Source organism: Engystomops pustulosus, chromosome 7, assembly GCF_040894005.1.
Source record: "Engystomops pustulosus chromosome 7, aEngPut4.maternal, whole genome shotgun sequence".
Classification (NCBI taxonomy): Eukaryota; Metazoa; Chordata; class Amphibia; order Anura; family Leptodactylidae; genus Engystomops; species Engystomops pustulosus.
This window is the reverse complement of record NC_092417.1, coordinates 159,666,249-159,679,827: the sequence shown is the minus strand read 5'-3', so window position 1 is coordinate 159,679,827 and position 13,579 is coordinate 159,666,249. Positions and strand designations below refer to the sequence as shown.

At 43.4% G+C, this 13,579-nt stretch overlaps 1 protein-coding gene across 1 annotated transcript in view; it reads left to right on the top strand.

Annotated features, from left to right (window-relative positions):
- Positions 1–13,266, top strand: part of LIN7C (lin-7 homolog C, crumbs cell polarity complex component) — a 22,509-nt gene extending 9,243 nt beyond the window's left edge. The window contains 4 exon segments of the mRNA XM_072118557.1: positions 374–445; positions 2,553–2,631; positions 2,634–2,761; positions 5,336–13,266. Of these exon segments, the coding sequence (XP_071974658.1) occupies positions 374–445; positions 2,553–2,631; positions 2,634–2,761; positions 5,336–5,491 (435 nt within the window). The 3' untranslated portion in view covers positions 5,492–13,266.
- Positions 13,267–13,579: the final 313 nt, after the last annotated feature.

Below are 13,579 nucleotides of genomic sequence, written 5' to 3'. Positions count from 1 at the left end.
CCGGGGCTCAAGCCCCGGGAGCCCCGCCTATAATCCGTCCCTGCTGACGACCTATTGTAAACACCATTAATTAGAAGCCACCATTTCTCTCTGGATTATCAGATTGTCCTCCCTACTAGACGGAGCAATGTGGAAGTATCCTGCAGGGAGATACATCTGGGCCCTTCTGTTGTTTAGAGGGTACAGCTCAGGACTAGACGCTATGAAAGGTCTGACTAGTGTTGGACCCAACCAACCAAATATAGGCTATACCCACCCATAGGAGACACCATCTAGCAAAGAGGGGTTTAAAGATCCACATACGTTTAGTCACTAGACTTTTGCCTTTGTTGTCATATAAGACCCTTTAAGTGTTTGTTCCTTTGTCTTCCAGGTCTACGAACACGTCTACGAGACGGTGGACATCAACAGCAGCCCAGAAGTGAGAGCCAATGCCACCGCTAAGGTACGAGAGTCCACGGCGTATACACAGGGGCGTCCGATTATCTAACCCAAGCAATTTCTCTTAACCTCACCTCTTAAAAGAAGCCGTACTCACCTGAGCGCCTCCCCTCTACCAAACTCCTGCCCGTATGTCCATGTGGTAGATTAGGAGAAGTCCTGGAGGCAGGAGTGGGAAGAACTATACCATCATCAAAATCAAGCACCTCCATGCTGCAGCTTCACAGGCTGTTACACTGTGCAGAAACACACTCACTCTGCGTTGAAGCTTCCACTGCTGCAAGGAGATTACAGCAGGGAGATGGGAAGTGCTGAGGGAGAAGGGAGGGTAAGACAATATAACAGCCTGTGAAGCTACAGCACGCAGGGTCCCTGTTAACACCCCCGCAAGTCAATCTATACCGTTAGCATAATTTTACCAGTTGATTTTAGAAGGGAGGCAATGGATAAAAAATATAAAAAGATGACCACAATCAGTGTCTGTAGTATGAAAGCATCTTTATAGCATCTTACTCATACAAACAGACACTGTGACTGATTTATGAGTAATACACTATAAAGATGCTGTCATACTGCAATTCCCCCACCAGGTGGCAGTATGGTAGATCTCTCACAGTAGCTCTATCAGTGCAGATGATAATGCAGAGAGATCGATATGTCAGCCAATAATGGAAGAAATCTATACAACTCTTTCTCTATAGAAAGCAGATCGTATATATTTGTCACTTTTGGGCTCCTGTAAAATAGATATATATTTTTATTAGCAGTTTTGCGTTACAATTAGTGACATTTTGATACAATTGTCTTTTAGTACTAACACTTTATAACTAGGGAATGGGACTACAAGTCACAGGATGCTGCTTTCTTCACCCTTGAATGGCCATGGCTGCAGCTACTCCAGTGACATCTAGTGGTTTATAATGGGCGGTGATATAAGCGTCTGATACTGGGGTGCGACCACAAGTGATTACTGGAATGGGGGCTTCATGTAAATGTACCTCCTCCATCAATGCCCCATTCACATCTATGGGACTTCCAATCAGGGAATGAGGGGATAAGGATCCTTGGTAGACCCCGGTAGAGCCCCATTTCAGTGTCCTTATTATATTTGCATTACAGATGTTACCTATAGAGAACGTGTCTGCAGGGACCCCAACCACCAGAATGTATAGAATAGTATCCTAAACCTGTCTCTGGGGTTTCTTTTAACTAAAGACTTACTACTGGGTCACATTGTAACATCCAGCCCCCATGGAGTGAGGGCAAGGCATACTGATTGTATCCTGGAGTACACTCCTAGTAACTATGTACATGTTTATCTGAGCGTCAACATCTGCAAAGAGTTTGTTCTCTCCGTGTTTGCGTGGGTTTCCTCCGGGTCCTCCAGTTTCCTCCCACACTCCAAAACATACTGGTAGGGTGATTAGATTGTGAGCCCCATTGGGGACAGGGACTGTTCTGACAAGCTCTGTGCAACACTGTGTAATCTGTGTGCACTATATAAATAAAGTAATTATTATTTGAGCCCCCTACAATGGACAGACATTAAAGGAAATCCACCATCAAAATCGATCATGATAAACCAGGGGCACTTAATCATAGATCCAGGCACCATGAGTATGGTTATTCATTGCCTCCTTCCCTCTAAAATCAACTTTAAAATAATACTAATGAACCTGAAGGGCATTACTATACAGCCTGTGTACAGCTTCACAGGCTGTTACACTGTCTTTACTTGTCTGATGTAATCTTACACAGTGGAAGGGGGAGTCCTCTTACAAAGTGTAACAGTCTGTGCAACTACAGCACAGAACAGCTCTGATAACACACCCAGAGCCCTTTGGGCTCATTAGCATAGTTTAAGAAGTTGATTTTAAAAGGAAGGAGGCCATGCATAACACATATAAGAAGATTACTACAGTCACGGTGCCTGGATCTATGAGTAATGTCCCTGGTTTATCATGATGGAATTTGATGGTAGATTCCCTTTAAGGGAATTGCATTATACACTCAGCCTCCGTTGTAGTCATATACACCAGTCCCTAATCCTGCTGACAGTTTCTCTTCACACTTGGACCATCTATCGTTATATTTCTTGTCTCTTTCTCCAGGCTACAGTTGCGGCCTTTGCTGCCAGTGAAGGACATTCCCACCCCAGGGTCGTTGAGCTTCCTAAAACAGAAGAAGGTCTTGGTTCAACATAATGGGAGGAAAGGAGCAGAACTCCCCCATCTATATATCTCGTATCATCCCCGGCGGCATAGCGGATAGACACGGAGGCCTGAAGCGCGGGGATCAGCTGCTCTCTGTTAATGGAGTGGTAAGAAATCTCTGACCATCATACAGGAAAGATGTGTAGAAGCCACAACTGATCTATAACACAGTATAGACGGTTCTCCAATAATCTGTAGGGTGAGTTCACACAATGCAATGGTTCACAGAGAACGTATTAAAGGACTACAGCCTTCCAATTCATAAGGTTTTGTTCCACATCAAATCTCAAAACTACAAATTAGAGCAGTGACTGCATGTAAATAGGAACATTAAAAATATATAAATCTTTATTAAGTATAAAATTAAAAACTAGGCTCATAGACCAAGAATTCTTGCATTAGTTTGATGCATATACAGGCTTAGGTACCTCTATTAGGACCAGAGACTGTTCCAGCACTCTGCCGGAATATTGGGGTCATAGGATATGCAGATATTGATGATCTGTCACCTCACTAGTTACACCCGTCACATCAGTGGCGGCTGGAGTATCACTTGGTCACAATAATTGCGGGGTATTAGCCCGATTGAGGACCTACTAACGTGCTTAAGTAAAGAAGCCAAGAATAGGGTATTTAATTCCCAAGGATATTAATTCTATGGCTTCCACCCATATATAAAAATCTTATGAGGTGCTGTGTAGCAGTGACGTCCAGCTCCTCGGTCCAACAATTACACCTATGCACCTAACACGTTTCCCTGCTACTGATCAATGTAGCAGTTCATCAGAGGTGTGTAATATATTTAATAAGAATATGGCACATAGAGAGCGGCTACTGGCGTGCCATCTCGCACTCATTCACGCCATGGCCCGTCTAGATCTTGTTAATGTGCCATACTAATGTCTGGGCCAGTAGTTCACACTGGATCGTGCACCAGGTACAAGCCAGTATACTTTGTATATTATTAATTCCTACCTCACTGGCTAATGTATTTTGCACACAGTGCTGACTGACTACCTAGACAGGACGCTGGCACTAGTTTGGCCGCACGTCGCACGCGCGGCTATTTATAGCCTAAGCTCCGCCCATCGCCGGAGGGTATTGACCAATGGGATTTGACTACACCACTGTAGATACCCCACCTCATCATGACGGACCAGAGACGTCACCAAGGGAAGGTGCGCCCTGATCCACCAATCACTAGAGTCGCAGTGGAGTCACCACCCCCCTCCAATCACGGCCAATCCCGTTGCAGTAATGCAGTGACGTGGGTGAATGAGTATTTACATGGGACGTTCCAGTTGCGGACATGTATAGTAAGTGTCAAAAGACAAGTAAATATGCCGATATAGGCTTACTATACTTAATAAAGATTTATATTTTTTTTGTGTTCCTATTTACAGGCAGTCGCTGCTTTAATTTGTACTTTTGGGGTTCACAGAGAACCCTATAAAATTCCAATACAGGCGGTATTCAGGGGCAATAATGTATATATTCTATAGCACCATCCTATTCCACGAGACATTACAGATTACGCGATACATATACACAATGTAAGTCATTGCAAAGCAATATTGTTGCCTGGTGAGAGAATAGGAATGAGGCCCTGTCTGCAAGAGCTTACAATCTATGAGAAATCAAAGGGAACCTGTCAGTTAAAATAACCCACACTAATATAAAATATCTTTGTAATCTGATATTACAAAGCCGTACAACTATCCCTATATTGTTATTCCCCATGCCTGAAAAGTTCCACAGTCTGTTTATAGAGCTGACTCGCCATCTATCGAATGACCCCATATTGAGTCCAATCGTCACCTTTCCTCTGAGCCAAATCTGGCCTATGCATGCCCTACCTCTCGGCCAGGCCTCCTGCTTATTGCCTCCTTCCTCAGGAGTGAGGGAGATGCTGGCTGTGTGACTCACTGAAGAGACTTCTTTATCGAGTGAATAAGGACCTGATGTATCGTCAGCCAGTCACACACAGCCTCTCTCAAACCCCTCATTCACTTCCACCCTCAGGTGTTCTGTACAGCTAGTCACACAGAGGCAACATCTCTTATTTCTGAGAGGGGGAACTGGTGTAGCTGAGCAGAGTTGACTAAAGATAAAGCATGCTGCTTGTCAATCAGGAAGCTTAAGGCACTGCTGAGCTAGAACAACAAGAAAATACGTGGATAGTTAATCTATGTTACTAACGGAATGTGGAATTTTACAGGCAGGGGGAGGAACAATATAGGGATAGTTGTGATAAAGACGTCGGCTGTGTGTGACTCGCTATAGAGAATGCCTGGGTGATGGGTGAATGAGGGGGTTGAGAGAGAAATCCACTCCTCATTCACTTGCTAGAGAATTCTCTTTAGTGAGTCACACAGCCAGCGTATCCCTCATTTCTGAAAGCGAGGGGGAAAGAGCAGAAGGCGCGGCTGACAGGAAGGACATGAAAATGCAGTATTCGGCTCAGTGGAAAGTCAATGATCGGACTCAAAAGGGGTTATTTGCGTGGAGACTGGAATTTTACCGGCATGGGGTGTAACAATATAGGGATAGTTGTACTGCTGTATAATAGCAGTTTGCAAAGATATGTTTAATAAGTGGGGGATATTTTAGGAAATTATATAAAGTTACAACACATAATGGACACAAAATCCTTAGAACGCTGATGTTTGTCTCCCATGTAGAGCGTGGAAGGCGAGCACCACGAGAAAGCCGTAGAGCTCCTGAAATCAGCGCAGGGAAAGGTAAAGCTGGTTGTGCGGTACACCCCCCGCGTCCTGGAGGAAATGGAGTCCCGTTTCGAAAAGATGAGATCGGCGAAACGCAGGCAGCAAAACTGAAGGACACAAACTGTTCCGTATCCAGCGATGCAGCACACATCCGCGAATCCAGAACCGTACAGAAGCTACACGAATGTTCTCACGTTTACAGGGCAGTTTTTTTACTTACCCTCATTTTTGTAGAATTCAAACAACGTAAAAAAAAAAGAAAAATCAAAGGTGTTTTTAATAATAAGATGATGTAATTGTACATTTGTAAACTTGGCGATTTCCTAATGTATCCTGCAGCCACTTCTCATCTGGAAGGCGCCATGGACGAGGGATCTAGGGGGAACACGATGGCTTCAGTTTTGGTTCTTTCATAGTTAGTGGCCCTGCACCCAAAAAAAACTCAATCTGACTTTACGTTAAGCATGAATTCTGCATGCCTGCTGCCCTCCATTCTGCTCTGAGGGCATAAATTGCTCTATTTTCTGGGTGCAGGACCATTTTAGAGGGAATCTGTCATCAGTTTTGACCATAATAAACTGCAGCCAGTGCTAGATATAAGCCCTGGAGGTCTGTGTAATCATACTTTTGTGTGTGTAGTTAGGTGATGGATGAAATGTTCACTTTTCACAGTCCTGCTGCTACAATAAGATCTTTTTGAGGGCGGGACCTTCAGCCTGAAGAGCTTTTTGCAGTGAATTGGTCCACAGCTCCTCCTCTCTACTGTGAGAGACCGCTGTAAGTATCCAATCAAAATCCTGATACAGCTCCTACTCTCGGCAGAGGGGAGTGGCTGTGGAGCAGAAAGCTCTTCAGACTGAGACTCCGCCCAGAGTCTTTGCAGGAGCTGGATTGTAACTTCACTTTTCACAGTCCTGCTGCTACAATAAGGCCTTTTTTGGGGTGGAATTTTCAGCCTGAAGAGCTTTTTGCTCTTTGCAGTGAATTGTTCCACAGCCCCTCCTCTCTACTGTAAGAGACCGCTGTAATTATCCAATCGAAATCCTGATACAGCTCCTTCTCTTTGCAGAGGGGAGTGGAAATGGAGCAGAAAGCTCTTCAGGCTGAGACTCCGCCCAGAGCCCTTGCAGTAGATGGATTTGTAACTTTACTTTTCACAGTCCTGTCACTACTACCAACAACATATACACAGGTACGGTTACACAGATCTCCAGAGGCTGCTACCTAACACTGTCTGCAGCTTTGTATGATCAAGGCTGCTGACAGATTCCCTGTAAGTGTCTTAGTACTGCCTGCTATGTATAGTGCGCTGCCTGTGAGGAAGGTGTTGGCTTCAGACGTGTCGGATAACACCTCAGGGGGTTGTACGTCCTTCCATACATTACACATATGTGGTGCTGTGTATGTATCCCCTCTTCTCCCACCTATAAGCCATGTAAGGGGCAGCTCTCTCACAGACTCCTCAATATTTTGCTACTTTGAGGGGATAATACATTTTTCTGACCTAATTGAAATTCGTCGGTACGGTATAAGAATAGAAAAGTAGTAAAATAGACTCCCCCCCCCCCCCCCCCCCCCCCCCAATACACCAGATTTATTTGGGGATATTTATCAGAAGTGTCTGAGGTAAAAACTGTTCACGATGCCCAAGGAAACCAATCAGAGCTCAGCTTTCACTTTCCCACAGCTGTTTATAAAATGATAGCTGAGCTCTGATTGGTTTCCTCGGGCAACTGGAACAGTTTACCTCAGGCACTTCTGATGAATCTCCTCCATATTGTATTTGTATGTGGATGTATTTGCCTCCACCCATGTAGTGCTATGTGATCAGATGTCGGTAGAACAGATCTAAACCAGAGTCTTGGTATTGCAGCTTCCATGTTTTTATTCGTTAAAGTGGTTTTCCCACGAAGACAAGTTGGGCCCTATCCAAGGAATTAGGAAATGTGTTGGAATTACTTATGGAAATCTACCATCATTATAAACCAGGGACATTACTCATGGATCCAGGCACCGTGACTGTGGTCGTCTTCTTATATTTCTATATATGTGGCCTCCTTCCTTCTAAAATCAACTTTTAAAATTATGCTAAAAAGCCAGGGCTTTGGGAGGCATTACCAGAACCCCTCCCCGCTGCAGTTTCAGAGGCTGTTACACAGTACAGGAGCACTTCCCCCTGTTGTTGTGATATTACATCAGGCAGAGGGGGCAGGATGTTACAGATCATGAAACTGCAGCATCGGGGGTCTCTGGTAACGCCACCTGAAGCCCTACTGGCTTTTAAGCATCATTTTACAAGTTGATTTTAGAAGCAAGGAGGCCATGGATACCAAAGGTAAGAAAATTACCACAGTTACGGTGCCTGGATCTATGATTAAGTGCCCCATACGTGACTTTGATGGTAGATTTCCTTTAGAGGGCTTGTTTGAGACAAGAATATATAATATATACCTCTTGGTATCGCAGCTTATCGTATTCCAGACAGCAACCATAGGCAAGGGTGGTGCTGTTACTGATCAATGATTAGTCTGTAACGGCGCCACCCTTGCCTATGGTTGGTGTGTGGAATTGCAGCTGAGCCTCATTTGCTTATGGATGAACAGCAATACCAGGATGGGGGATAGGGAAGATGTGTGAGCATTACAGACAGACCCTTTATGGAGTTTATATGGCGTATAATGGAAATCTAGTTGCGACCTATGAATAAAGGAGTAGTAGGTGTGATCCTAATGTCGGGCTCTGCTACTCATGTATATATACTCATGTATAGTCATAGGAGGAGAAGATTGATGACTTTGGCCACTAGCTGATGTTTTCTCCCTTAGTTGCGCCCTCTCCCTCCTTTACTCAGCGCCCGCAAGTCTAATAAAAAAAATTATTATAGAATCTATAAAACCGAATGACAGTAGGTGAAGGCAGGTTAGGCCAGTCTGATGCAATAGTCCGGGCTGATGGTGGCTGCAGTTCCCAGTTGCGGCCACTAGATGTCAGGCTGGCGCTGCGGATGGGTGACTCTGCTCCTGCGGGGGCAGCTACTGCGCTCCCAATGGCAACGCTTCAATGTAGAATTTTATGATTTGTTAATATATTGATTATATGGAAGGTGTAACTTTATTTGTAGGTCAATGTTCTTCCCGTTTTGAGCATCTCTGTAAGCGGGGACAACCATAAGTAGTCACACGGGGCAGTGATGGTTGTCTTCTCTGTATGTATTAGTGCAATGTAAAGTTTATGAATCTCATTGACTTTGTGCGTGTTTGTTTTTTTTTATGTATTTGGCTGTATTTTTCCTTGAGTTGCCTATTACAGAGCAACATATCATCTGAATAGGGAACCTGTCAGCAGATTTTACTCCATTAAAATACTACCCCCCTCAGGTAGGGTATGAAATGTCCATTCAATTTTTTCTTTACTATGAAATCTCACCCATGTGTGTGTATATATACCAAAAAAATATCTCTGTTTATGAGACAATGAGCAGAGAAGAGTCATATTTGTTTGAGATGAGTCACCATTAGAGGCTGCGGGGGATTTTCAAATCCGATTCCCCTATCTTCTGTTCTATAGCACCTATAAACATGATTCCATCTGCATATTAAAGATAAGAATCTCATCTTTAAGATTGCAGCAAACAGCCTCGAATCTTGATGCTCCTTCTCGCAAAGGAGGCTATGGTGTTGTTGTTTTTTTTCTTTCTAATTCTCCTTTTTCCATAGATTTCCTATTTAACATCTGTGAGATCTTGGTGAATCCCCTCCAAAGTCATGTGAAAATGTGCAAAGAGTTATCTTTTGCCTGAGATGAGTCAAGCATAGAGGCTGCAGAGGCAGAGTCACTTTAGATGTTCCCATCTTCAAGAAACATACTGCTGGTGTCATATTAAAGATGGGAATCTCATCTTTCAGATCTCATCGCATATCCAATACATGCCTATTTCTTTAGCTGCCTGTTTCTCCCGTTCTATAGAACCAAAAGTCCTGATGTGATCTTAAAGATGAGATTCTTATCTTTTATGTTGTATATCTTTATTATTTCGAGGTGCTATGGAATCATAGTAAGGAGCGTCTCCCCCTGGGGCATCTAAACTTGACTCGTCTTAGGCAAAACATGACTCTTCTCTGCTCATTTTCATATGCCCTTGGAAAAGTTAAAAGTTTGACATAAAAGAGGGAAATCTAGAAAGGACATTTCATCGCCTACCTGGGGGGGGGGGGGCTGCTGGTTTAATGGGTTAAAATCTGGTGACTGGTTCCCTTTTAAGGGGTTGTGGCACTATAGAGGCCAGTGATCAGTAGAATTATTGGTTCTCCAGATGGATCTGCTAAAGAAAAACCTATTGGTACCTAGACATCATCCAAACTGATGGGCCAGGACAAGAGATTGAGTCCTGCACAGACAGACTCCCCATCTATTATATTGGCACATATTTATTTTTATTACCAGGGCAGGTTTTTTTTTTTCATTATTATTCTGCAGACAACCCCTTTAATGAATATTCAGACTCTCCTGGGTGTGTAGTTGTGTTATTGGCTTCAGCACATCACATAAATATTATTTTAGTGGCTGTAATGCCCTCGATTACCAGAAGGTGGCAGCAGTTTGTGCTTATTATAATATTACCAAAAATTCGAAGATTTTTTTTTTTTTCCTTGTAATTTGTGGCACAGTGATATCAATAATTTGTTTTTGTAAGGAACTGGATGTGGCGGAGATGGATACCAGCGTGCACTGCCATGTTATTAGCTATCACACCGGCCGGTAAGTAGTCAGTGACCATCTGGGAGATACTAGGGCAGCTCACGTTTGTCATAATGGGGGCCACTAGAGGCCAAAACCAGTCTACGGTCTCCTAACAGGACCTTCCCTTTAAAATTAATTCATATGCCTTCACAATTTTTTTTTATTTTTTACTTTTATTAGTTTAGCGCTGCTTTCGCACAGTCGTTGTGTGGACGTATTTGCGGCCGGGCGAGCAAAAATTAGTGTGAAAAGAGGCCAAGTATGATCTGAATACCATATATGAAGGCACCTACCACCATGTCCTCTGTTGTGCAAATGTCAATGAATTGTCATCTTTTTTTGCCTCCACTTTAGGCCGAATTTTTGAGGATTTTACTGCCTGTTGCCACCAGTAGAGGGAGCTTTATGCATGTTCAGTGATACAGCATTAATGGGGTATCATAGGAATAGGGGGTTTTCCATGTACAGGCGGTCCCCTACTTAAGGACACCCGACTTACAGACAACTCATAGTTACAGACAGACCCCTCTGACCTCTGGTGAAGCTCTCTGGATGTTTTACTATAGTCCCAGGCTGCAATGATCAGCTGTAAGGTGTCTGTAATGAAGCTTTATTGATAATCCTTGGTCCCATTACAGCAAAAAATGTTTAAATTGCAATTGTCACTGGGGCCAAATTTTTTTTTTGTCTGGATCTACAATTATAAAATATACAGTTTCGACTTACATACAAATTCAACTTAAGAACAAACCTCCAGACCCTATCTTGTACGTAACCCGGGGACTGCCTGTATATACTTGGCTCCTGATTCCTGGGTCGCTTCGGTACTTGTGGCTTTGGGCACCGTGTCCAATCATGATCTCTGGGAGAAGTAATGAGGCTTGATTAAAGGGGTTCTCCCAAAGCTGAAAAGCTGCTTTACTCCCCAAAACAGCGCCACACCTGACCATGGTTTGTGAAGGTTTTGCAGCTCATCTGTTTAGAAATGAATGCAGCTTAGTTGTAATACCACACGCTACCCAAGTTCAGGGGTGGCGCTGTTTTTGGAAGAAAGCAGCCATGTTTTTTCAACCTGGGGAGAACCCCTTTAACTCAAAGTGTTTCCTCCTTCAGCACGGGACTCCAGGGACTTCACTTTCTATATTGTCCCTGGTACAAGGAGGCCGCTAGCAATACCAAAAGAGGCATATAGGAAAATAATCTATCCCAACACAGACAAAGGACTAATTGTTGGGAATCAAATAACAACAATCTTTATTTATTTACAGCAATCAAGACACATAATATTAAAACCATATAAAATATTCCACAAGACACAAAAGAGCGTGGTGGTGGTCCAAAAAGTCAATCAGATGTAAACGCATCTCCACTATAATAGCCAAAATACATATGTACCAGTAACTGTATATTCAAATTACCCACCCGGGCGTGACATGATGAAAAGCTACAGGAGGGACGCTTTGACCACCACCACAGCACCCCGACGCACGTTTCGCCGTCGCTTCTTCCTGGGGGTGTGTAGGAGGCCGCTAGTTTTCCTCATTTTGTTTTTTTTTTTTTTCTGAATTTCCTGTTGGGTGCAAGGTCTGAAACCGGGAAAACATGGGAACCAGTAGCCAGAGCTACTTTCCAACTGGCCTTATTCATAGAAACCCCCTTTAAGAGCAGCAGTGGACACTCCGCCATTCCACTTGCCTGGACACCATAAACTTGGTTAAACATGTCATTGCAGCTTCACCCCATTCATGGCTGCAGTACCCCACACTGCCACTACTACCGGTAAGTAGATGGCGTATTGGTAGAGTGATTAATACAAACTACAAAGAGTCCACATCCTCAAACAGCTGATCATTGCCAATGACCCTTGCACCTCCCGGAGCTTAATGCCAGATCATCAGCAATGTGATAGTAGCAAACACCTTTTGAGCTCCCCCTAGTGGTGGCTTTGGGCAGGTGAAATATTATTACATGTCTTTATATCTATCAAAAAATCTATATCCCTCAAAAATTTTTAGAGACAAATTCATAAATTGTTTGTCACAGAGTCTGTGGGGGTCCATCACAGTTCTGGTGAAGGGTTGAGTTATCTGGGACAGTCTTGCTACACTGCCTGACTACTTACTAGCGACTCTCCTGTCTCCGATGACTCCACCTGAAGTTGAATCGGCACCAAACGGAGGGTAGAGAAGTGAAGAAGCTGCTTGTAGGGTCCCACATTGCAGTAGATGATCTGTAAGCCCCTGTATGAGCTTAGACAACATCATACTCCAATAATCTCCATAGTCTAAAAATTAAAGGGGGGTTCTAACACATGGCTGGAAAATAGGAGTAGAAAAAAACAGGAAGCGGACAGCTCTGTTCTCTATGTAGTGGCTGAACTGAGTCACTGCGACTTAGCTCTGGTTCAAATGAATTGGAGACGATCTGCAGTAACCTGCTCTGACCACTACACAGAGAGCGGCACTTTCCACTTCCTTTTCTATACTTTCTTTATCAACTGATTTTAGAAGGTGTTGAGTGTTAGGCCTCCACCAAATTCGATATTGAGGACCTATTAAAGTGCATCTACCACAAGGATGAAGGACTGTATGCAAATGAGCCTGAGGGGCTCCAGGCTTCTAAGCTGTTGATGGAGCCTGGAGCCCCTGAGGCTTATATGCATACAGTCTTCTATCCTGGTGGTAGATGTCCTTTAAAGCCATGTTCTTAGCTTGGACAAACCCTTTAAGGTCTTGGCAACTACTTTCCCCCCACGAGGACCCTACATCTCGAAATCGTTAAACTTTTTTTTTTTTTTTTTTTTTGTAACGACAGATTTCTAGATTTTCTTCAGATCTCTCTTATATTGGGGGGTATAGACCTGTATAGGTGACTGTCCTGCTGTATGACCTCTTCTATGTGTCCCCTTCATGTTGTGTGTGTGTGTGTGTGTGTGTGTGTATATAGATGTATATGTGTGTAGAGGAGATCCCTGCTTCATGATGTGACCTGCCACACGGGACACGCACGGTTTCATTTCTACAGCTGAAGATTTTTATTGGTCGATTTGTTTTTGTTTTTTTAGGCTATATGAACACCATTGTAATGTATATGTCTTGCATTTATATGTGGGTGACGCTAGAATAAATATGTGATCGATATCTATGGTTTTGGCTTCAGTGTTTGATTTTTCCATTATAAAATTTAAAGGGTAATTCCCATGGAGATGAGATTCTTAAATATACTCAGCAAAATAACACATTTTCTAATTCACTGTTATTAACAAAGATTCAGCATTTCACAGATATAATTCCAACCTGTCTCTATCAGTCCTGGTGTTTACATTTTGGTTGTCCCTGGATACGACCATAAACTCCTGACTATGGTCGGTAGACTATAGACACAGGCTCTTCCTGTCCAGCAGCAGCTCTACACACAAGAGAAGCTCTGGATCTAAGGGGAATGAGGGTGGCATAGCAG